Raw genomic sequence first — 27,541 nt, forward strand, 5'->3', positions numbered from 1 at the left:
ATGAAATTGAAAAATTTTCCAACACAGACTTTAGTTCATCGTACAGGTCTTTGCCGGTTGTAGTCCCTTGCATTGGAATCAGTGAACACAATTCTTCGGTAATATTAAATTTGGTGTCAATACCACGTAAAAATATAGCCAGTTGTGCTGTATCGCTAATATCGCAACTCTCATCAAGTGCCAAAGAACAGTATTCGAATTTTGCAATGCGTTCACAAAGCGTTGTTGCTACGTTCTCGGACAAGTCTTCAATTCTCCTTGCAATGGTGAATCTTGATAAACTAATGTTTGAAATAATATTTATTTTATCAGGAAATGCTATTTCTGAAACAGCAGACAGACATTCTTTTATCATCTCTCCATCCGCAAAGGGTTTCATTTTTTTTTTGCCAGTATTTGACTGACAACAAAACTAGCCTTTACTGCCGTATTTGATAAAATAGCTTGATTTTTAAAAATAGCCTGTTGTTTTCCCAAGTTTTTCTCCATTTGATTAAACTTATCTATCCAGAGTTGTCCTGTTAAGTTTTTATATTGTTGTTCATGTTTTGTATCGTAATGCCTTTTTATGTTATATTCTTTTAATGTCGACACAGTCTCTGGGCATATTAAGCATACAGCTTTATCTTCGACAAAACTGAAAAAATAATCAAATTTCCACTTTTCTTGGAAATGCCTGTGCTCATCCGCAACCTTAGGTTTTTTTGTTTGCTTTTCCGACATGCTATTATGGATTAAAAATTTGAAAGTTAAAAAAATTTGTAGGAAAACTTAATTTTGAATAAAAAAAACTCTAATATTACCTTTTTGACAATAATATTGCACTCACACCTTTCAAGAAACACAAGAATTGCTAAAATTGCTAGTTAACAGCTTACCAGTCTGACTGATTGTGTGACAGAAGCAAACACAAACAAGCACAGATGCGGCGCGTTCGTATTGCATGATTGAACAAGTCGCCGACAAGTGTGTATCTCAGTCACAAAAAATTGTTTCGGTTTAGTATGTACTACCATTTTATTATAATCAATTTTATAACAATATATTGATGGGAGAAAGTCGATAAAATAAATTCAATTTTAAAAATGCTTGGCGGGCCGCACAAACATGTTTTAATGGGCCGCAAGCGGCCCGCGTGTTGCTCATCCCTGGGTTATAACTTCACTAAACTTTAATTTAGAAATTTAATGTAAAGATAGGTGGTTTGGCCATCCTATTGTATTATTCTTGATATTTAACTTAAATCTTTTTCTTTAGAACATTCTAAATTATATAAGCTTTGAAGATTCTCAGAATTGGATCTGAACTTTCAACCTTAAGTTTAGCCAATTTAAAAATTGTCATCATGATCATAATCACCATTGTCTAATGATACTGAAGAAACAACAGATACAAGACACCAAATTAAAATGCATTTCCCATTTTTTGATGAAAGTTAGCTTAATTTTATATAAATTTTTTTCTTCTTTAAAGGTCCAATATGGTTTGTTTTTTCTTTGTTTCTTTCATTCAGAATTTCTTGGCATGAAAACAAGCATTTCATCATCTACCATGGTGCCAAGGAATTGTAATCCATGTTTGAATTACTTCTTTAAATACACTAGCACTACTAGTTTTGAAATACATATGCAATTGTTAATGAATTTTTAAAAATCTTTGGAACTTTTATAATTACAAATTTACATAAAACATGACTGTTTTGTATATCATCAGCTATGCTATTTAAACATCTCAAGTTAGTCTTTTATAATATATTGATTTAATTATACATAAAAAGCATGCACTTGTTTTATTATGCTTGTTCCTACAGTAAAACACTATCAGTAATAATTTGATATCTTTCAATCATTACTATCTGTTGTTAAAGTTTAATGATGGACTTAACAATAGAGTTTTTTTAAAAAGTTCTCACTCCATGTAAAGCAGTTTGAATTGAATTTATAATTGACGCATGTCCTTAACAATTGCTTAAATTAAAACTTTCTTAGTACTCTCAGAAAATAACATAAATTAAAATTATGAATTTGAATCATTTTCTAAGTCAATAAACTAAAAATGAATAGAATTAGACTGTTATTAACCATTAAAGTATGGAATTAAGTATAACAATTAGGTTTTATTATTCTGGTCTTGAAATGAAACATTTGTAAAAATTGTCAAAAGCATCAAAAGTCCAAATTAATTTGGGCCAGACCCAATCTGGATTTTCAAATGTACATGTGAATTAGCATTTTAAGTACTGTAAACTCCAAATAGAATGCTTAAACTTGTATTATACTGTAAATTCAAGTTTGTATTTCACAAGGAATATAGAAATGCTTATAAAGATTCAAAATAAAATTTACAAAATCACTATAGTTATGCAAAACATATACTAATTTCAAAATTAAAAACTTCTGAATGAATGTTAGATCAACAACATTGCAAGAACAAAAGAACGTCAACAATAAAGTTGCCTTCAAAAGAATTAATATCCATTTTTTAAAAGCTAAATCCAGATTTCTGACATTCTTGATGGTATTTGTGAATATAATATTCACAAATACAATGAACCATCAAGATATACAAGACTGATAAGATATTAATTGATAGTTAACTATAGTAATTCTAAAAGTATATCAAGAATTGTTAAGAGATTATTGATAACAGGCTAATAATTGGTTCAATAGGCATACATTATTGCTGTTAAGAAAAAGCAAATGCGAGAATGATTAAGAATGTGAAAAATTTTAAAATTTAATACAAATATAAACGCCAACAGAAACCTGATACAGTTTTTACAGTTTTACTTTATTTACGATTATTTATAGCAGTGTGAGTGTTTATTTAAAATTTAATATTCAATAAAAATAATTATCTGTATTTATATATCCTTAACTGGTATTTTCCAGTAACAGGAACAATTTAGAAAACAGTACTCCAGAAAAATGTAATTAAATTGACTATATAAAAGACTAGCAAAGAATGCCCAGAATTGCCCGGGAACTAAGGAAGGGGGTTAAGTTATCCTCTTTTTAAAGCAGCATATGTTTCCTGTAGGGTGGCAGAGAGTAACTATGCAAAATCTGATGCAAATCAGTTAAAGAGTTTGGCAGTTTGTGGGGGATGAAATCAGGGAAAATAGTGAGGATCCAAGTTTGAAAGTAGCTTATATTTTTTGGAGGACTGTAGAGTTTAACTATGCAAAATTTGTCTGGATCAGTCAAAAGGTTTAGGAGTTTGGGGGTAGGGAAAGAAATCAGAGAGAAGGAGTGAAAGGTCCAAGTTATGATAGTCCATGTTTCCTGTAGAGTACCAGAGAATAACTATGTGGAATTTGGTCTAGATTGATCAAAGGGTTTAAGAGTTTGTAGGGAGGACGGAATCAACAGGAAAGAGTGAGGGGTCTGAGTTTTAAGGTACTATAAGTATATCAAGAAATAATAAGCTTTCCAATCATTCCTTAACATGGATGTCTTTTGTGACAATTGCAACTTTCTTTCGGGAATTTTATCATCAATAAGGTTCATTTGGGTAAGATTTCAGATGTGAATAACAGTGTTGGGACCTTAAGAGAGTTGTAAAGCATGCCCATAGGAACAAAAAAGTTAAAAGGAACCATACCTCTATATGTGAATCTTTGCAAGATACAGCCTGCCAAAATCAGCCTGTTTCCAGGCTCTGTACTGTAAACTCCACTAAGCCTATCGTGTGTTTAACAGATAGTCTAGCAAGGTGGTCAGACATTCTAATGATATTTATTGGTAAAGAATAAAGAAAAGTCTGACATGTGACTCTTTGCGAGATATTTACCTCCAAATATAGAACTCCAATGGTGGCAGTTACAGTTGCCATCTTGTATGCATATGTTATGTTTGAAAGTGAGTTATTTTTAGGTATGGCAACCAGTGTCTTTAACATAAATAATAAATGCAATATCTTCTACTGACCAAAAACAGTTTTTATCTTGAACCAGTATTACTGCCTTTCTCCATGCTCTGCATCAGTCAAGGTGAGTGAGAGTGAACTTTGTCTGATGCAGAGCATGTAGTCATGTGCTTTGTTGCTTACACCTCAGCACCACATAAGGGCATGACCCCACCCCTTATGTGAAAATAATTCTTTAAATATATTTCAAATTAAGTTATTAATCGGTGAAAGTGGAAAGGGTTTAATTTTTCCAACACCACCTTTAAATGGTATCTGTGAAAAAATGTTCTAATTTAGATGAATTAAATATTTTCAATTTAAAAGATAAGAAAGATGGGTGAAGGAAGGAAGAAGAGTGATTTGAGGAAAAGTTAAAAGGAGAACATGAGCCACAAAGGGGGACTGTTGGAAAAGACTAGGAAATACAATGGTATACACGTGCAGAACAATTTGTATTTATGGGGAAGGAGAAGGCTCACAGCATAATACCTTGAGGAGTTGGACAGATGAGGCCGTCTTGGGAGGAAAAAAGGGCAGACTGAGAAGCAGTAGTAAGGAATCCCTTTTGAGGGAGGGGTCACTGTTGACTCAGAAGATGAGCTGTCACTTGATTAGATGCCACTTGGGCTGGTAGTGGTATAGGGTAGTTGTAGTGTGTTAGTTTCAGGTGTTCCACAAAGGTCTTGAATTCTTGATAGATTATCTGGTCCTCTATAAAGGTGTATAGTTCACAGGGCCAAGGATACCCATGTTCCACAATAGTCCTATAAAGGTTTGCACGGTGGTGCAAGTCAACCGGGCAGATGAAGATTAGGTGTATTGTATCTTCGTTCTTGTTAGTATCACAGAGGCAGAAACTATTCCCCTACTTCAAGAACCTATAGAGGTAAACTCTGAAGTTGCTGTGTGCTGTTAGAATCTGGGTCATGACGTGATTGGTAGTAAAATGGTGGTTGCTGATCCTATGCTGGGGAAAAGGTTGTGGGTGAGACGTCCTGTCAAGCTTTCATCCCACTCCTTCTGCCAGCAAGACGTTAGAATTGAGTTCTGCTTACCTTGAACCCAGGACAGGGGGATTGAGGAGTAGCTACACACCGTGTATAAAAAGGAAGCCTTTTTGGCCAGATTGTCCGCCTTGTCATTGCCACTGCTTCCTGAGTGGTTCTTGAGCCAGTAAAATTTTATATTGACTGTATCCGAGATTTCGTATAGGATCTTTAAGCTATTGTTGATTATGGGAGGGCAGCAGTTACGCTTACGAATCTGGTAAAGGGCAACTCGACTGTCGCTGATGATGATGATGTTTTTACCATTATAACTGGTTATATTATCCTGGATACATCTGAGGGTGTTAAGAATGGCTAGTGACTCAGCTTGGTTAATGGAGCAAGATGGATCCAGCCTATAGCACCTTGCCAGAAGGTTTTCTTCATTGGGTCATCGAGGATAATAGCCACACCTACTGCACCTGGAGATTTGGGTCCATCGGTGTAGTAGTTTATACCTTGTGGGATGGTGGATTGATGGAGGCAGATGTTGGAGTCTGCGTCATTGGCAGGATGATGGGTATGCAAGTCATAGTTAATGTCCAGTTCACGGTCCAGGAGGAATTTCCCTAGGACACTTATGTCTGCAGGCAGTTTAAACTTTTTAATTAGAGACTGCAAATGATCCATGCCAATTTCTGATGTGGCTAGTTGCTTTAGCTTGTGAAACAGGTATTTATTCAGGATGACCCAATGGATGGGGATCATCCCTGCTATGATGAGGAAGGTATCAGTGGATGCAGTCCTATAGGATCCTATACATCCGCAAAAAGCTCCTCTCTGCACAGCGCACTGCAGCAGTTGATGGCAACTGCTGCAGTGCGCTGTGCAGAGAGGAGCTTTTTGCGGATATGCACCTTCTGAACAGCACACCCCACACCTCACATGCGTATTGAGGATAGGTTCAATAGCNGCTGTGGGTAGACAGGTAGTGATAAATAGAATAAGTTTTTTTTTACATTTATTACCTTTAAAATACAATTCTAATAATAATGAAAATAGCATAAGGTTATTTAATTTTAATGTGACAAATGTGCACAATTTTCTTTGCACAACTTTGTAAAATCCGGTTGCTTTTTGGTCAGCTTCAGTCTCAAGTCATCTTCGAGTTGAAGTCGGTGACGATGTTTAGTTTTCATGTTTGTCATGGCCAAAAAACCGCTCTCGCAGAGGTATTTTGTGCAAAATGGTAGTAAATATTTTATTGCCGCTTCGCTAACATTACAATAATGATAATTGTACAATTAACACAAATTGTGTTAATTGTACAATTACAAACACGTTTGTGTTTGTAGAATTGTACAAACACGCGGATTATCACGCGTTATCCCTAACTTGCGAGTAAAAGGAGCGAAGGAAATTTAAATGAGAATGAGTATGAATAGCCAATATTAACCAAACCATTTTTATATAACAAATCAAAATATATAATGAAACAAAATATTAAAACTATACAAAAGAATGAATCAATACCTAACCTAAATACTACTTAAAACTGTTCTTATTTCTAAACCTGACGCAAGAGAGAGTTCACAACAATCTATCTGAGTTCATATTACATTCTTCTTTAGGTCTTTCGTATCTTTTTCTGTATCTATATGAGGTTCTTCTTCCTTTCTTGATTATCTCTCTTCTTATAATTTCTATGGACAGTTCTTTTAAATCTTCTCTATTAATAATCTTTTATACTTCGAATGTAGTACTCTATAACGATGTTTTTAGGACTTCTTTTTGGATTCGTAAATCAGCTTTGTATGACGATACCTTTCTTCGTATGGGAAACTTCTTTTCAATGGACTGCCTCTATCGTATGGCTAGCTCTCTTCATGTGCCAAACACATGCCGCATTCATCATCATTGTTTATGAGATATTTAATAAAACTGTAGGTGGGTGATAAAACGACAAATAACACAATTTGTGTTAATTGTACAATTTTTGTTTCTTGCGTAAGAATTTCATTTAGGTATTGTCACAAATGCATTTTTTGATGAAATTTTGAAAATATTTTTAGTTATAAATAAACGAATTTGTGCATTCGACATCGTGTTGTAAATTGCCGAATTTTTGATGGTCCACCCATTATTTTTTTGATTGCTTCATCTCATGCATTTAAATTTTAAATCGACCAATTTTAGATTGCTGCGCGTACCCCTTCGTTCAATTTCGCGTACCCTTGGGAGTACGTGTACCACTAATTGGGAACCACTGACTTAGATCAAATGGAAGTCTGGATTGTGTAACTGAATGCCCAGTAAGTAAAAGTTGCAAGTTTGAGTCCAACTCCATATTGATGTTTTCTTCCAAAATATTCAAAATTAATTAATTCAATTCTAATAATTATTAAATTTAATATAAGATAGAAACTTAATCATATCCCTTTAGTCAAAATTACTTTATATGTTTAGCCAAATTATAGTCCAATGAATCTGGCATTATCACTTAATCAATTACATCAACTATTTGCATTTATAACATTAAAAATACAAAAAAACAATAATTATCACTCATATTAGATGATGATAATAAACTTACAGGTGTGGGTCGATTTCCAAGAAAATTTAAATCCATATTTTCTCCAAAGAGATATGCTTCTGGTTGGGTTGTTTCAAATCTTTCACCACCCATAATAAAATGGCTAGCAAAATAATTTCCTATTTAAAATAAATTTTTATTAAAATAATTCCAGTTAAAATTATTACCGTAGATAAATTTATTATTTTAATAAAGAAAAAGAATTAGAAACAAATTTGTGAAATTAAAAATATCATTTACAAGATTATAAATCACAACACACACAGTACTTCATTGTGATTAAAACTAAATTTAAATTTTTAAATATTTTTATATTCACATTTGTTAGGATCAAGAAGTCATCCTGTAGAATTCATCTACAAAAGTTTAAGATTTTAAAAAATGTTTGGAGCATCGAATGCAAAATGGAAAAATGTGGGTGCAAGAAGATTTAAAAAAAAAACAGTAGTTTGATGGAATAAATGTTGGTTTCAGAATGTGGAGTCAAATAACTTAGAGTTGTGTTGGTTTTGGAGAAATAGGAGAGGATAGTTTTCTTCTGATAGCTGAAGTTTTGTCAAGACACAGTGGATAAATGTAAATCACAAGTCAAGTTGAAATGCAGTTTGGATATCATAGGCAAATATTCTAATTGTCCAAAGTGTTGTTTGAGATAAAATGACAATAGTCACCCCTTGTAAATATATATATATCAAAACTATAGTGTATTTTCTTGCTGTACATATAATTGTGGAACCTTTGTGGAATTAAATGAACATTTGTGTCATGTTTTCAGTCATCAGAGGCTGAATTCATTTTTATTTTCATTCTTCAAAAACAAAACTATATTATATAAGTATAAATCTATAATCTGTCTAACATAATAATTAATATAAAAAAATAAATTATAGTCAAATGTACTGTTTTAATAGAGTCAAACTAAATTATGTAAGAAAAATATTCTGAGTGCTCTCAAATAATCCATCTTCAGGAATGTTCCAGTTTAACATACTTATTAAGGAGGCAGCAAATTTCTATATTGAAACATTTCTGAAGACTTTATCATTTGTTTTAAAAGCATTTAAATGTTTTTCTTATTATTTAAAGTTTTTTGATTATATTAAAGTACTTTATGGTTTATTTTTCTACAGTTTAGTATGTTTTGATAATTATTATTAATCAAAAGAAAAAGATTATTAGGATAACATGCATAAAGTTGAAAATTTAATGCATTGTTACTAAAATAAATTTAAAACATGTAAAAATACTTAAGAAAATTTTTAAAATTTTATATTTCAGGCAAAAATCAATTAGGTTTAACAGTCCATTAAAGAACCTATAGAAATAAAGTTAATTTTATAAGATTATCAAAACACACCTTATGTTGCTGAGATAATTTATTGAAAACAAACTAAGTCATGAAGGAATTATAAGATTTGAGGAAAATATTTGAAGATTCTGCCATTTTTATTCAATACAGTACAAAATACCACTATCATTAACATATTATAACTATTAAGATTAAGACATATCATTGATTAAAACAATGGGAAACTATACAAAAAATGGAAAAGCTGAAGTTCTTTCTATTCTAAGTTTTCCTACAGATTTCTGAATACTAGAAATTTCGAAACAGGAAGTAAGGTCATTTTTTGGTATCTATTTTTCATTTCTGCAGTATTTTCTAGTAATGTGAAAATGAACACTCAGAGGTAAAACATAGTAATTTCAGTTTATAATTATAGCATATTCTATAATCCTGTGACCATTCCTGAAGATAGAGGAAAGTCCAAAAGCACTATAATTTAACTATATAGAGGACTGCATTCATGATTTTAATATTTATCTTTCAGTATAAGCTGCTTTTTTTATAAATACTTATATTCAGCAGTATTCTTTTTCTTTACCGATGTCTAAGTGTCTACTAAACTTCACTTTCTGAAACAAAAGAATATATTTTAATAAAATGTCTAAATGTCAAGATTTTCTAAGTTATAACCCCGAAATTTGGGTTATAACAAGGGTGAGCAACCTTTTTAATCAACGGGCCAATTTAAATTTTAAAATTTTTTGGCGGGCCGCACATAAAGTAACACTTATTAATAATTTACAAAACTTTATTTATAATAAACATTAGAATAAAAAAATATAAAATTTAAAAAAAGTAAAGATTTCATATACAAATTTTAATGCAAAATAAAAACAAACAAGAAAAGAACAGAAAAACGAATTTACTTGAAATTTTTAATGAGAAATTTGGCACTGTTTTTTCGATACAAGCTGATCAATATCAGCCGGAATTGATGAGGTAGCTACACGTACGCAGCTTTCTAATCGTGCATCACTCAGTCTTGATCGGTGGTCATTTTTGATTAATTTCATGGTTGAAAATAATTGTTCGCAAACATACGTACTTCCGAACAGAGACATCATTTGCTTTGCATTTTTCGTCAAAAGCGGAAATTTCTCAGGGCTCACATAAGATTTATAAAAATTTTCGATGTTTACTGAGAAAAATACATTTTTTAAATCGGTATTATTCTGCATGTCAATCACTTCCATTTGAAAGTCTTCGGGAACTGTATCCACATCGATATTAAATGGCGAGGAAAACATTTTCATGGAAACCGCTGTCTTCTCAGCTTTGAACATTTGGAATCGTAATTGAAATTCGTTGATTAAAATGTCTATATATTGTGCGTATTTTTGAGAAGTAGTAACGTTTTCTTTTTCTAAATGTGGAAAGTGAGACACATTATTCTGCAAAAGATGCTGTTTCCACAATTTTAATTTGCGCTCAAAGCCCTGAATTTTATCATACAAATTGTGAATAAACTGTCCTTTGCCTTGAAGTTCCACATTAAGATCATTGAGATGCTGAGTCATGTCGATAAGAAACCCAAAATCGCACATCCATTCTTTATTACCAAAATGAGGAAAGGCATATCCCTTCATATCCAAGAACAATTGTATTTCGCTTTTTAAGTTGTATACTCTTTTTAGCATTGCACCTCTACTAAGCCAACGTACTTCGGTATTAAAAACCACGTCGCCATATTCAGTTTCTAAATCTTTCAGGAATTCTTTAAATTCACGGTGATTTAACGCGCGCGACTTTATAAAATTGATTAGTTTAATTATTGGTACTGTGACATTTGGCAAACTCAATCTTTTCGCACACAAATTTTCCTGGTGAATTATGCAGTGGTTAACGAATATTTCCCTTCCTGTGACCTTCTTAATGTCTTGAAATAGCCTTCCCGATACTCCTACCTCCATGCTTGACATTGCTCGTGCTCCATCTGTCGATATACCAATAATCTTTTCTAATGAAATTGAAAAATTTTCCAACACAGACTTTAGTTCATCGTACAGGTCTTTGCCGGTTGTAGTCCCTTGCATTGGAATCAGTGAACACAATTCTTCGGTAATATTAAATTTGGTGTCAATACCACGTAAAAATATAGCCAGTTGTGCTGTATCGCTAATATCGCAACTCTCATCAAGTGCCAAAGAACAGTATTCGAATTTTGCAATGCGTTCACGAAGCGTTGTTGCTATGTTCTCGGACAAGTCTTCAATTCTCCTTGCAATGGTGAATCTTGATAAACTAATGTTTGAAATAATATTTATTTTATCAGGAAATGCTATTTCTGCAACAGCAGTCAGACATTCTTTTATCATCTCTCCATCCGCAAAGGGTTTCATTTTTTTTGCCAGTATTTGACTGACAACAAAACTAGCCTTTACTGCCGTATTTGATAAAATAGCTTGATTTTTAAAAATAGCCTGTTGTTTTCCCAAGTTTTTCTCCATTTGATTAAACTTATCTATCCGGAGTTGTCCTGTTAAGTTTTTATATTGTTGTTCATGTTTTGTATCGTAATGCCTTTTTATGTTATATTCTTTTAATGTCGACACAGTCTCTGAGCATATTAAGCATACAGCTTTATCTTCGACGAAAGTGAAAAAATAATCAAATTTCCACTTTTCTTGGAAATGCCTGTGCTCATCCGCAACCTTCCGTTTTTTTGTTTGCTTTTCCGACATGCTATTATGGATTAAAAATTTGAAAGTTAAAAAAATTTGTAGGAAAACTTAATTTTGAATAAAAAAAACTCTAATATTACCTTTTTGACAATAATATTGCACTCACACCTTTCAAGAAACACAAGAATTGCTAAAATTGCTAGTTAACAGCTTACCAGTCTGACTGATTGTGTGACAGAAGCAAACACAAACAAGCACAGATGCGGCGCGTTCGTATTGCATGATTGAACAAGTCGCCGACAAGTGTGTATCTCAGTCACAAAAAATTGTTTCGGTTTAGTATGTACTACCATTTTATTATAATCAATTTTATAACAATATATTGATGGGAGAAAGTCGATAAAATAAATTCAATTTTAAAAATGCTTGGCGGGCCGCACAAACATGTTTTAACGGGCCGCAAGCGGCCCGCGTGTTGCTCATCCCTGGGTTATAACTTCACTAAACTTTAATTTAGAAATTTAATGTAAAGATAGGTGGTTTGGCCATCCTATTGTATTATTCTTGATATTTAACTTAAATCTTTTTCTTTAGAACATTCTAAATTATATAAGCTTTGAAGATTCTCAGAATTGGATCTGAACTTTCAACCTTAAGTTTAGCCAATTTAAAAATTGTCATCATGATCATAATCACCATTGTCTAATGATACTGAAGAAACAACAGATACAAGACACCAAATTAAAATGCATTTCCCATTTTTTGATGAAAGTTAGCTTAATTTTATATAAATTTTTTTCTTCTTTAAAGGTCCAATATGGTTTGTTTTTTCTTTGTTTCTTTCATTCAGAATTTCTTGGCATGAAAACAAGCATTTCATCATCTACCATGGTGCCAAGGAATTGTAATCCATGTTTGAATTACTTCTTTAAATACACTAGCACTACTAGTTTTGAAATACATATGCAATTGTTAATGAATTTTTAAAAATCTTTGGAACTTTTATAATTACAAATTTACATAAAACATGACTGTTTTGTATATCATCAGCTATGCTATTTAAACATCTCAAGTTAGTCTTTTATAATATATTGATTTAATTATACATAAAAAGCATGCACTTGTTTTATTATGCTTGTTCCTACAGTAAAACACTATCAGTAATAATTTGATATCTTTCAATCATTACTATCTGTTGTTAAAGTTTAATGATGGACTTAACAATAGAGTTTTTTTAAAAAGTTCTCACTCCATGTAAAGCAGTTTGAATTGAATTTATAATTGACGCATGTCCTTAACAATTGCTTAAATTAAAACTTTCTTAGTACTCTCAGAAAATAACATAAATTAAAATTATGAATTTGAATCATTTTCTAAGTCAATAAACTAAAAATGAATAGAATTAGACTGTTATTAACCATTAAAGTATGGAATTAAGTATAACAATTAGGTTTTATTATTCTGGTCTTGAAATGAAACATTTGTAAAAATTGTCAAAAGCATCAAAAGTCCAAATTAATTTGGGCCAGACCCAATCTGGATTTTCAAATGTACATGTGAATTAGCATTTTAAGTACTGTAAACTCCAAATAGAATGCTTAAACTTGTATTATACTGTAAATTCAAGTTTGTATTTCACAAGGAATATAGAAATGCTTATAAAGATTCAAAATAAAATTTACAAAATCACTATAGTTATGCAAAACATATACTAATTTCAAAATTAAAAACTTCTGAATGAATGTTAGATCAACAACATTGCAAGAACAAAAGAACGTCAACAATAAAGTTGCCTTCAAAAGAATTAATATCCATTTTTTAAAAGCTAAATCCAGATTTCTGACATTCTTGATGGTATTTGTGAATATAATATTCACAAATACAATGAACCATCAAGATATACAAGACTGATAAGATATTAATTGATAGTTAACTATAGTAATTCTAAAAGTATATCAAGAATTGTTAAGAGATTATTGATAACAGGCTAATAATTGGTTCAATAGGCATACATTATTGCTGTTAAGAAAAAGCAAATGCGAGAATGATTAAGAATGTGAAAAATTTTAAAATTTAATACAAATATAAACGCCAACAGAAACCTGATACAGTTTTTACAGTTTTACTTTATTTACGATTATTTATAGCAGTGTGAGTGTTTATTTAAAATTTAATATTCAATAAAAATAATTATCTGTATTTATATATCCTTAACTGGTATTTTCCAGTAACAGGAACAATTTAGAAAACAGTACTCCAGAAAAATGTAATTAAATTGACTATATAAAAGACTAGCAAAGAATGCCCAGAATTGCCCGGGAACTAAGGAAGGGGGTTAAGTTATCCTCTTTTTAAAGCAGCATATGTTTCCTGTAGGGTGGCAGAGAGTAACTATGCAAAATCTGATGCAAATCAGTTAAAGAGTTTGGCAGTTTGTGGGGGATGAAATCAGGGAAAATAGTGAGGATCCAAGTTTGAAAGTAGCTTATATTTTTTGGAGGACTGTAGAGTTTAACTATGCAAAATTTGTCTGGATCAGTCAAAAGGTTTAGGAGTTTGGGGGTAGGGAAAGAAATCAGAGAGAAGGAGTGAAAGGTCCAAGTTATGATAGTCCATGTTTCCTGTAGAGTACCAGAGAATAACTATGTGGAATTTGGTCTAGATTGATCAAAGGGTTTAAGAGTTTGTAGGGAGGACGGAATCAACAGGAAAGAGTGAGGGGTCTGAGTTTTAAGGTACTATAAGTATATCAAGAAATAATAAGCTTTCCAATCATTCCTTAACATGGATGTCTTTTGTGACAATTGCAACTTTCTTTCGGGAATTTTATCATCAATAAGGTTCATTTGGGTAAGATTTCAGATGTGAATAACAGTGTTGGGACCTTAAGAGAGTTGTAAAGCATGCCCATAGGAACAAAAAAGTTAAAAGGAACCATACCTCTATATGTGAATCTTTGCAAGATACAGCCTGCCAAAATCAGCCTGTTTCCAGGCTCTGTACTGTAAACTCCACTAAGCCTATCGTGTGTTTAACAGATAGTCTAGCAAGGTGGTCAGACATTCTAATGATATTTATTGGTAAAGAATAAAGAAAAGTCTGACATGTGACTCTTTGCGAGATATTTACCTCCAAATATAAAACTCCAATGGTGGCAGTTACAGTTGCCATCTTGTATGCATATGTTATGTTTGAAAGTGAGTTATTTTTAGGTATGGCAACCAGTGTCTTTAACATAAATAATAAATGCAATATCTTCTACTGACCAAAAACAGTTTTTATCTTGAACCAGTATTACTGCCTTTCTCCATGCTCTGCATCAGTCAAGGTGAGTGAGAGTGAACTTTGTCTGATGCAGAGCATGTAGTCATGTGCTTTGTTGCTTACACCTCAGCACCACATAAGGGCATGACCCCACCCCTTATGTGAAAATAATTCTTTAAATATATTTCAAATTAAGTTATTAATCGGTGAAAGTGGAAAGGGTTTAATTTTTCCAACACCACCTTTAAATGGTATCTGTGAAAAAATGTTCTAATTTAGATGAATTAAATATTTTCAATTTAAAAGATAAGAAAGATGGGTGAAGGAAGGAAGAAGAGTGATTTGAGGAAAAGTTAAAAGGAGAACATGAGCCACAAAGGGGGACTGTTGGAAAAGACTAGGAAATACAATGGTATACACGTGCAGAACAATTTGTATTTATGGGGAAGGAGAAGGCTCACAGCATAATACCTTGAGGAGTTGGACAGATGAGGCCGTCTTGGGAGGAAAAAAGGGCAGACTGAGAAGCAGTAGTAAGGAATCCCTTTTGAGGGAGGGGTCACTGTTGACTCAGAAGATGAGCTGTCACTTGATTAGATGCCACTTGGGCTGGTAGTGGTATAGGGTAGTTGTAGTGTGTTAGTTTCAGGTGTTCCACAAAGGTCTTGAATTCTTGATAGATTATCTGGTCCTCTATAAAGGTGTATAGTTCACAGGGCCAAGGATACCCATGTTCCACAATAGTCCTATAAAGGTTTGCACGGTGGTGCAAGTCAACCGGGCAGATGAAGATTAGGTGTATTGTATCTTCGTTCTTGTTAGTATCACAGAGGCAGAAACTATTCCCCTACTTCAAGAACCTATAGAGGTAAACTCTGAAGTTGCTGTGTGCTGTTAGAATCTGGGTCATGACGTGATTGGTAGTAAAATGGTGGTTGCTGATCCTATGCTGGGGAAAAGGTTGTGGGTGAGACGTCCTGTCAAGCTTTCATCCCACTCCTTCTGCCAGCAAGACGTTAGAATTGAGTTCTGCTTACCTTGAACCCAGGACAGGGGGATTGAGGAGTAGCTACACACCGTGTATAAAAAGGAAGCCTTTTTGGCCAGATTGTCCGCCTTGTCATTGCCACTGCTTCCTGAGTGGTTCTTGAGCCAGTAAAATTTTATATTGACTGTATCCGAGATTTCGTATAGGATCTTTAAGCTATTGTTGATTATGGGAGGGCAGCAGTTACGCTTACGAATCTGGTAAAGGGCAACTCGACTGTCGCTGATGATGATGATGTTTTTACCATTATAACTGGTTATATTATCCTGGATACATCTGAGGGTGTTAAGAATGGCTAGTGACTCAGCTTGGTTAATGGAGCAAGATGGATCCAGCCTATAGCACCTTGCCAGAAGGTTTTCTTCATTGGGTCATCGAGGATAATAGCCACACCTACTGCACCTGGAGATTTGGGTCCATCGGTGTAGTAGTTTATACCTTGTGGGATGGTGGATTGATGGAGGCAGATGTTGGAGTCTGCGTCATTGGCAGGATGATGGGTATGCAAGTCATAGTTAATGTCCAGTTCACGGTCCAGGAGGAATTTCCCTAGGACACTTATGTCTGCAGGCAGTTTAAACTTTTTAATTAGAGACTGCAAATGATCCATGCCAATTTCTGATGTGGCTAGTTGCTTTAGCTTGTGAAACAGGTATTTATTCAGGATGACTCAATGGATGGGGATCATCCCTGCTATGATGAGGAAGGTATCAGTGGATGCAGTCCTATAGGATCCTATACATCCGCAAAAAGCTCCTCTCTGCACAGCGCACTGCAGCAGTTGATGGCAACTGCTGCAGTGCGCTGTGCAGAGAGGAGCTTTTTGCAGATGTGCACCTACTGATATTTATAAAGGGGCTATTGAACCTATTCTCACATACATGTGTGAGGTGCACTGAACAGCGCACCTCACACATGTATGTGAGAATAGGTTCAATAGCCCCTTTATAAATAGTCTTGCTGTGCTTGGAGTCTAAGCCCCAGAGGTTCCTAGAGATATGCTGGAGTAAAGAGTTCATCTTCGTCGCTTTAACACACATATATATATATATATATATAATAGGTGTGGTCCTTCCAACAAAGTTTTGGATGATGTACATAATGAATGAGTGTACCAAAGCAAACATTCTGCAAAACATTTGCTTTTTTGACTGAAAGAGAAAAGAAGAATTTTTAAGTGAAATGAAAAATAACGATAAAAATAAATACATAGGTTGGGAAAAATTAGCAGGTACGATGATACAGTAATAGCTCAACTTACGCGAATCCGAAGTTACGCGATTTTCAAATCTCGTAGATTTGTCTTTTGTTTGAGCGCCACGCAACCCTTGATTACTCACTCCCCCCAAACTATTGTTCAGCTTACATGTTCGGATGTGTCGCGCGGAATCCACACATAGCTACAATTTATTTTGTGTTATTTATTTCTGTGTTTGTTATATCTACGGAGACTTGAGAGACTCTGTGTGATGATTTCTTGTAACCGTGAACAAATCAAAAGACGAGATAAGATTAACGAGAACATTTATTAGCTTACATACATCCGACTTGGATTTTACACAAATTGCGAAATTATACACTGACTTACGTGAATTCGACTTATGCGGTTATCTCTCGGTCCCACCTATCGCGTAAGTTCAGGGTATTAACTGTACTTGTATTTTGTCTGGATGACACATATATCTTTAGTTTTTAAAAAAAAAATATAAGTTCAGATAGAAAGAAAGTGTTCTAATTCCAGTATAGTAAGGTTCTCTTGCTCACTTACTTGATGGCTTGCCTCTATTGAGCCTTATGATATTTAATAATTTCAAAATTTTGCATATCTAGTGTAAAAGCAGGGTCCTAAAGCTATTGTGAAGTCTTAAAGGCCATTAATTATGAAACTCAGAAAAATTATCATCAAATAAACAATAACAGTTTTCTCTCTAAATAAATATATTTGTTTCTGTTATAATCATATCATTATTTTCTTTACACTTATGTAGATTTTATTGTTATTTTTTGTCATATAAATTAAAAAGTTAAATAAAGTAAAATTTGTAAAGTATGTTTTTGTTATTTTATAATTATTCAAATTAAATATTTGACCCATGATTTGGAGTTAATAAATTTTGAATTCAATCTTGACACATCTTTCAAAAAAGATTTGCCATCAATGGTTTAAGTTATTGAACTTCTTCCCTCACAAACTATTCCAGTGAGATCAAAATAAACAGTTATTGGAAAGCACATCATTGGATAAATATGAAATTGGCACAAAATATTCCATCCAAATTCCAATAATTTTTTCCTGAGTGGTCAAAGATTTATGTGGTCTAGCATTGTCATGAAGGAAACCACACATTTTCTTTTTACATTTTTTATGCTTGCCTTCACATTATTAAATTAGAACAGTATTCTCTGTATTAATGATCTGATTTTGATGTAGCAGTTCATAATAATCTGTGACCAGTTCCACCACATTCTTAGAGTAAACTTTTTTCCAAATGTAAACTTTTCACTAAGGTGACCAATCGTCCTCCTTCAGGAAGGACAGTCCTCCTTTTGTAAAGTTCTGTCCTCCTACATGTCCTCCTTTTTTGATATTTGAAGACTAATCTGTAAATCTCCATATTTGATCAATTCCATTGCATGTGATGTGATATGACGTGTTCGTATTTAACATGATGATTCATCAAGGCTCTGTACAGTGTGACGAGATGCAATTACGAGACGCATGCTCTTCGCACGGGAAACCTTGAAGAGAGAGAGAGAGAGAGAGCGCGCGCGCGCGCGCAAATGGCTTTGTTTACTTCTTATCGAAACAAGACATGGCACCTATGCATGCAGTAGAGATTATTATTATGTATTATTGTTGCAATGAATAAAATGTTTTTTATTTATGATATTTTTTCCTTCAATTTATTAGTGTCCTCCTTTTCACTGTAAAAAAGTTGATCACCTTATTTTCACTGCATTGAACAGAGGTCAGTTGACTTTCTCCATGATTTTTTCTTGCTGCACATTACCATCTCAAGCATTAAAATATTATTTTTTTTATAACAGCATACATGATAACATGAACAACCCAGGATATTTTCAATTAAAAATTGAATTATGACTATTTACAAAATAGTGGAAGTTCATCCAAGCCAATATACTGTGTTAAAAGAATGAAAGAGAGACTCGAAAAATTTAAAAAATTTTTTGTAAATAGTCATAATTCAATTTTTATTTTTTTTGTTTCATTTCTGTTAAAAAATCATTGTAGATATACATAAACAAACAAATCCAAATATTCTATAGCAATCATATTAATTTCTAGCTTATTTAGACTATAGTTTGACTAACTATTATTAATTAGCATAAAATAATTTTTTCTAAACATAGATAGATAGACTGCTATCTTCAGAGTTAGATTTGAATCTGCAATTGCTGATTGTGCAGATGTGTTACCAGTTAAACCAGATCTCTATACATTGTTTTTATTTACAGGATGTTTTCCATCCTTCATTAGTCTATAATATCACAACATATTATTATAGCACTATATTATTATTTAACTGTTTATTACTAATAAAATTGGTCAATAGAATATGAAGTTACCTAAAAAACAGAAGAATTGAGTGTTATTATATCAATGCATTCAAAAAATTTCCCATAAATAACTGATATTTTATGGAATCAATTAAAACTTTTTGCAATTTTAACTGTATTAACTTAATCTGTATTTGACAAGATTTAAAATACAACAAACTCTTAGTTATGACTTAAATATCATTAAGATTTGAATTGGAATGTATCATTTATCTTAATTTTGCTCAGTACAGACAAATTTTGATTCGTAAAATATGTCAAAGCATGAAAAATTCAAACAAAATTCCATCCTTCAAATATAAAAATCAGATTAAAATTCAAAAGCCACTAGACCAGGGTGGCGAATCTGTGGCATGCGTGAAGAAATTATCTAACAGGTAAAATACACAATTTTGATATATCATCTGTCTTTCAATCATCTTTTTGGTTTACCACCTGATCATCCTTGTTTCAATCAATTTTTTACATTTATTCTAATTAAAATGTATTCATTTAATTTATTTAAATATCATTATTTGAAGTTTAAAACTTTGGCTTGTATACACATCTTTAATGTTAAGTATTCTTACTATATGGCATACAGGCTCAAAAAGGTTTACCACCCCTGAACTAGACTAACAGGAAAATTTTTTGTTTGACATTTTGTCAATGTCATTGATAGAGATATAATCATTTTATTTTATATAAAATTATTTTAATAAAAAAAATGCATTAATGGATAAATTTGTTTCATATTAATACAAAAATACATGTTAAAAAAGTAAAACATAGAAATTAAAAGTAAATATATTTTCAGTCCTAACAAATATACTGAGGAGTCATAGTCATGGTTACATCTGCAAAGAAATATTACTTGAATGAATAAAACCAGCAGAATTATCTAGTTTGATACAAATGCACTGAATTTAAACAAATTAAAGAGTTATTAAATGAATAATATAATGATCCAACAAGTTACTTTATAAATATTCTCTCCATGAATGTACTATCTTAAACTTCACTAATTAAGCAAAATTTTTTCAAAATATTGAAAAGCTTGAAACAATCATTATTAAAGCCTATTTCATTTCTTTTTAAAATCTTTACAGGGAATTATAACCATGTAACATAAAATTTTATTTTATACTTCTGAAATTAAGTTAACTATGTTAATCAACATTTCTAAATAAATACAGCACATAAATGCTTTTATGATTTAACTAGTTTCTAAAAAGATGTAACTTTTTGTAAAGTGGTGGTAAAGGTGTTTTTGAGTAGCTAACCAAATGCTACTTGTTCAGCTGAAATTAAATCATCATTTCTGTATTTATCCACTAACAGATGATGATATCAACAACTGGTTGATTTCTTTGACCAAGAAGTTAAACAACTCAACATGCTGTTTTTGTTATAACAACAAAACTGGAAGATGAAAAGATGTGAAAAATACTATAAGAAAAGTCATTTAAATTAAACCAGGGCTGTGGAGTCACATAAAAATCTACCGACTCCGACTCAGGGTAGACTTGTTACCGAAAGAGACCCAAAAATTCTGATGTCATCACGTGACCTCAGAATAAAATATTCAATAAATAGAGTTCTAATAAAGATAGAACGTAGAAACTTTTTATTCCAAAGCTAAAAGATTTCTCTAAGTAATATATAAATATGTATTCGATAATTTTTACTTTTCCGGCTGTTATATATAACAGNTAGAGTTCTAATAAAGATAGAACGTAGAAACTTTTTATTCCAAAGCTAAAAGATTTCTCTAAGTAATATATAAATATGTATTCGATAATTTTTACTTTTCCGGCTGTTATATATAACAGAGAAAAAGTGTAGTGCTCGGTCAAAAAATGACCCCTCCCAAATTTTTACATTTTTGGACTCGGGACACCTTTAAATTTCGAGATATGCAAAAGATTTGAGGTTTTTTCTATATGTGTGGATGTTAGACTGTGTGGGGGGGCATGATTTCGTTCACCCAGTTTGAAGCCTAATAATTTCTGTGGTCAGTGGTCAGAATACAAGTCCGATGGTTTAACACAGTAGTTAGTTATTTAAGTCAAAGTGATTGAACTAAATCATGTCCCCATATACATTCTAACATCTTAAGTGAGAACATCTTAACGGGTTTTACTGTACTATTATAAAATGGCAAAAAAGCTTACTTTGAGAGTAAAGATGAGTTTTATTTTATTTTGTTAAATTTTGAACGCTAATAACGAGTAAAATATTCATTAAGAGATATGGCACATTACCACTTTTATGTCTTCACCCTGTCAACCTTTAATTAAGAACCAAAATTTAATAGTATTAATGCCCCTTTATACGCAAGCTACAGTGCCACATTTCGTTTCTTAAACTTTACCTGTTCTGAAATAGTGTTTAATATCTCAGAACAGAAAATAAAGAAATTAAACAAATTAGACACCAACACACACGCGCGCAAATTTTCCCCCCTTTATTGACTTTTTTTGAGGGGGTTCGGGAGGTCTCCAAATGTGTAGATTTTCAAAAAAAAAACTTGGTGGGTCAAATTTGACATGATTCTAATACTTTTCCGTTTCATATACATAACAAGTTGGTAAGTAAAAAGGAGTCGGAGTTGGTGGATTTTTTGATGACTCCGACTCTGGCTAAAACATCACAACTCCACGACTCTGACTCTGACTCCACAGCCCTGAATTAAACAAAACTGAATGAGACATCAAACACCTTTAAAAATGTCATATTTCCTAAACGTTTAACATCAATAACTGAATTTACATTTGTGAAAATATAGTTTAACTCCATATCATACAGAGAAGGCCCACAAAACAGGTCTGGCATTTAAATACAGCATTTTATACATTCATAATACATACTTTATACAGTCATAAAAGTGGGAGGCTTAAAGTGGAAATATACTATAATGTTAATTTCAAAAAATTATCAAATTCCATCAATGGATTGACTCAAGTCAAAGATTTATTGAACCGTTGTCCAGCCTGTCGTGCTCTATGGCACCAAATGCAGGCCAACTACAAAGGTTGTCGACCACCGACTTGCTACTATGGAGACCAGGACGTTACGTTGGATGAGTGGCATTACCAGACTCAACCGAGTATCCAATGTTGACATCAGAGCCTGGTATGGAGTTGCTGAGATCAGCGAAAAAGCACATGAGTGTCACCTGTGCCTCTATGGCCATGCGCTCCGTGCTGACACTGACTCCATCATCCACATGGCCTACATTTGGAGGTATCTGGGTTTCACCCGAAAGGCTGCCCAAGGCAGCATTGGCTGGACATGCTACACCACGACCTACAGGCCATGGGCCTACATCCAGACCAGGCCCATGATTGGGCCAAATGGCAATTCAAAATAAAATATAGGTGTGCCAACCCCGCTGCCAAGTGGAACTAAGGCCAAAGAGAAGAATAATGAAATTTCATCAATTATATAAAATTACAGCTTCATTTGTAGTCTAAGTAACATAAATGATATCTATTTAAAAAACATTTATATATTATCATTATTAGTATTGAGCACATACATTTTACATGTTTTAAACTTGAAGATCTAAAAGTTAAACATTTGAAAATTTTAAATTTCATTCTTTCTGACTAGTTTAAAATTACTTTATATATGACAAACAGGTAATTTTTCATCAGTAATTTAAAATATAATCATCAGATTTGATATTATGAAAGTAGCAGATGATTGGATTCATAAATAAATGCTTTCAACAATGAAATTAAAAGATAGTAAAAATTATTTATTTGCAATGATAATTCAAATCATCCATTAACATGTGTTACACTGAAATATTGAAATATTTGTTATAATCCTAGATATTGTACTATGTTCTTATGCAATGATTGTCAACATTATGTAATCAATTGACAAATCAAGTCACAGAAAGATCTTACTTTAAGTTCTACCTACTATCTTTTCCTGTAAAAAATGACCATAGGGGCATGTCAAAAAAACTGTCTATTTGGTATCCTAACATTATAGGTTAGTGATATATAAAAATATTCTTTTCTCTGGCTAAACACCTAGAAGTGCATTTTAGAAAAATGACTAGATCAGCCATGGACCACAGTACTTGTTTGAGACCACAAGTGTCCATTGACCATACTTTGAGAAGCATTGCTTTAATTAATTAATTAATGTTTGTCAGTGTTTTATAATTTGTCAACAGTTTAGAATTACAGTGGTACCTCAAGATACGAAATTAATCCGTTCCGAAACTCAGATCGTATCATGAAAATGTCGTAAGGTGGATCATCTTTTCCCATACGATTACATGTAAAACCAAATAATTCGTTCCAACGCGAAAAACATACTCAAATTAAAGCCAAGTAATACATTTAAAAAAATAACTGTAGTAAGAAAAACAAATGAAAAATGCGAACTAATGTAACGTCGTATGGTGAGTTTTTGTTCGTATCGTGGAGCAAAAATATGTTCGAATTTCATGTCGTATCCTGAAAATTTCGTATGCTGGGGCGTTCGTAACCTGAGGTACCACTGTATGTCAAATTTTGATATTTGAATTTTAACTTTTGAATTATCATTTTGAATGTAATGCACATAAATAGCATACTGTTTTCATCATATAAGTGTTATTTGTAATTTAAAATATTATATTACAGTTTCCAATTTCAAAATCAACTAAAACTTACCAGTTTAAGTAAAATGTCATCATAATGAATAAAAAACAAATTTGGTAAAAAATTTAAAATATTTGGATTTAAATACTTGTCAAAATTGTCTTATAATTCTTATTTTATTATTATGCTTTAAATAATTAGTTTTTACTAATAACATACTGATTTATATCTTAATCATTTTTATAGGATTTCAATTATAACTTTAATTGAAATCATTATATAGAGTTAAAATTAAATATTCAATTATATAGAGTTAAATTTGAGTTAATTCAAATATAACTCCCCTTACAGGATAACAGTGGATCATAGAATAAATTGGATGCAACTTATAGAACTTTGGGCACTAGAATCAGAGAACATTCATTAGGAAGTACATATGTACTGTACAACTGCTTTGGCAACCTTTGCTTGTGACAGTAATGTAGATGTTTTTCAATGGATCACACCTACTAATCAAGTTTCAGTGATGAAATGACTTAAATATTTGGAAAGTCTCAAAATTTATAAGGACAGTAAGAAAGGGACCAAATTCACTTTAAAATTGCTGAAATGATGTCACATGATTGGAGAGTATTATTTGAAGTTTTATATACAAATATAAACATCTTACACCTGATAGTTATATATTAAAGCCAAATGATTACCAGATTATCACAGACTATATTACTACTACTATTATTAGTAGTAGTAATATAGCCCAATATAATCCAGCAATCATCTGGCTTTGATTACAGTTGAGTCTTATTTTACATGAGACTTGATATATACAGATTTGCATTTTCACAGATAGTAATGAGTTAGGTTACTCTCACTCCTAGTGCCACTGAATCTTAAATTATTAAACTGTGGTTTCTAATTTCTGGAGATTGTGGCAAGCAGTGAACAAAGACTTGTTGACTTGTTGCTCATTCAGAAATGTTATCATAATAATTACAGATTATTACCAGCTTAGAAAAATTCAGTAGACTATTAAATAACTCCTCTAAAATCTTTAAACTATACCAGCAAAAATAATTTAATTTAAATACATTATGACAAATGTTTTCGACTCCCTTAGGATCTGCGTCAGGTTGTTATAATTAGAATGCTAAATGTTTGAATTTAAATATTTCCAAATTGTAGGAACTGTAAATATTAGAACATGTATATGTCAAAATTTATGGTTCCTACAATTTGAAAATATTTAAATTCAAACATTTAGCATTCTAATTATAGCAACCTGATGCAGATCCTAAGGGGATCAAAAACGCTTGTTGTAACATATTTAAATTAAATTATTTTTGCTGGTATAGTTTAAAGATTTTAGTGGAGTTATTTAATAATTACAGATGTTTGATATCATTCTGTCTTGTTAAGAAAACAATACATTTATTTGCAAGAAACAGGAACATTAATCTCAGTTCTAAAATCACAGCTGATAATTACAATAATGGTTGATGTATAAAGGCAATAAATAGAACATGTATATTAAACTTTTATAATTTATAAGAAAAGCTGAATTCCTCTTTAAAATTATACATGATTGTTATAAATCTCATAGTTTTCAAAATAATATAATAATTACAACAACAATAAATACAGACATTCTGTATTTAAATATACAATAATATAAATCACTATTTTAAATTCATTAAAAATACAGTAGTTAGGAATGAAAACTGATATTTAAAGGTCAAAATACTGTATGTCATTTAATATTCAGTATATTTTTACAATTTATCTTTAGAAATCATATACAATAAAATGTTCTTCCATGAATTATATTTTGCATGTAAATATCTATAAAAAATAAATAATCTATACATCTATACAAAAATCTATACATCAGCAATTTTTATAACAAGTGCAAACATTTTTCACTTCATCATCAGGCAAACAAATGTCGAGACAAATGGGAGACTGCCGAACATGTATGCAAGGGAGATGACATACAATGTAAGACAAGAGAATGGAGAGGAGGAGGATAGTGAGATTTATATTTTGTAAAAAGACTTCCCCACTGCGGGGAAGGAGTCAATATCATGAAAGTTTATAGCTGTGTTATTGCGGGATGGCCTTATATATCTCCACCTACTCCAGATGTGCCTCAAAGAGAATCAGCTGTCAATCACGAAGGGATTGACAAACACAGCATTGGCCATCTATGCCTCCAACCCAGACATGGAAGTCAAATTCTGCAAAGCACGCATCTTACACAACTCTTCCAGGCAACCCTTCCTAAAGCATCTGGATCAGGTGGAAATATATAAGGCCATCTGCAATAACACAACTATAAACTTTCTTGACGTTGACTCCTTTTCCACAGTGTGGAAGTCTTTCTACAAAATATAAATCTCATTATTCCCCCCTCCCCTTTTTCTTGTCTTATGCCATTGGTCATCTCCCCCCCAGCACGTGTTCAACAATCCCCCATCTGTCTCAGCATTTGTTTGCATGATGATGCCTGTTCAACAAGGGCAAAAACATTCTTACTTGTTATAAAAATTACCGACATATAGGTTTGTTTTTAACACTAATTTAACATGTTGTAAGGTAGCAGTTATTGTTGTAAATATCTATTAATAAAGTAAAAGAAATTCCAATAATACATTGAAAATGGATAGATTTGTAATAAATTTTCTTTTGAATTTTTAAAATGTATATATGTTAATCATAAATTCAAATGTATTCATCTTCATAACAAGACAAAAAAATGTCTTATTGATTGTTAGCTTAAGGATAAACATGGCTGAAACTGCAAATTTTGTTTCCAGGTAAAATGTCTCAAAAAACATTAAGAAATGTTCATATTTTATGTAATTATAGATATAAATTTGTTTCTCTCTCTATAACTAGTAATATGAGTACATAAAAAATGGCAGAAGTTACTTCTGTTTATACATAAGATTTTTTGAATGTTTTATGTACAGTACAAACAAGTTATCTGAAAGTAACTCCTGCTTAATTCTTGTATAAAATTAATCCTTTAAATAAGGTGTCATTGTAAAGCTTATTAAATTCCTTATAATACGTAAACTTATAGGATAATTACCTGTTCTAGATGGATATCTGTATGCATTAGTGGCATTCATATCCACTTCTTCCATCCCAACATTTTGACGTGTAAACAAAGTGCCCATAATAACTGAAGTGCAATTCTAAATTAACTTATAATTAATAAATAAGTAGTGTTAAAAAATAATTTACGACCACGATCATTCTGTAGACGGACCGATTCTACATAAACCTATGTAATGGTCTAAGAATAAAGGAGAAAACATCGTAAACTACTATGGCGATAGACAATCATCTGTAACATTAGCTGCACTACTGCCTTTTGAGCGCTACCTAGTGGTTGATTTAGAAATTATACTCTCAAATTTATATTGCCGGAAGTTAATCATTTTTAAATATGTTTCCGTCATTTCCGCTTATTAGAAATCAAATATATAATTAAATCAATTAAATTATATTTATAAGTAAAAAATAATAATAAATTTTAGTAGCCAATTTATAGTGATTAAGATTAAGAAGTGATAATATATGTTGTATGCATAATAATTTGTAGCGC

At 32.0% G+C, this 27,541-nt stretch overlaps 1 protein-coding gene across 2 annotated transcripts in view; it reads right to left on the minus strand.

Annotated features, from left to right (window-relative positions):
* LOC111640712 (E3 ubiquitin-protein ligase MGRN1-like) overlaps nt 1-27,311 on the minus strand; it is a 58,711-nt gene extending 31,400 nt beyond the window's left edge. For both annotated transcript variants that reach the window (XM_023386746.1, XM_023386745.1), the window contains exons 1-2: nt 27,023-27,311; nt 7,489-7,607 (exon numbers count right to left, since the gene is read on the minus strand). In XM_023386746.1, the coding sequence (XP_023242514.1) occupies nt 7,489-7,607; nt 27,023-27,110 (207 nt within the window). In that variant the 5' untranslated portion in view covers nt 27,111-27,311. The remainder of the gene's footprint in view (nt 1-7,488; nt 7,608-27,022) is intronic.
* Between the last annotated feature and the right edge of the window lie 230 nt (nt 27,312-27,541).

This window comes from Centruroides sculpturatus, unplaced genomic scaffold (assembly GCF_000671375.1).
Source record: "Centruroides sculpturatus isolate CEXI.00-Female unplaced genomic scaffold, Cexi_2.0 scaffold1451, whole genome shotgun sequence".
Classification (NCBI taxonomy): Eukaryota; Metazoa; Arthropoda; class Arachnida; order Scorpiones; family Buthidae; genus Centruroides; species Centruroides sculpturatus.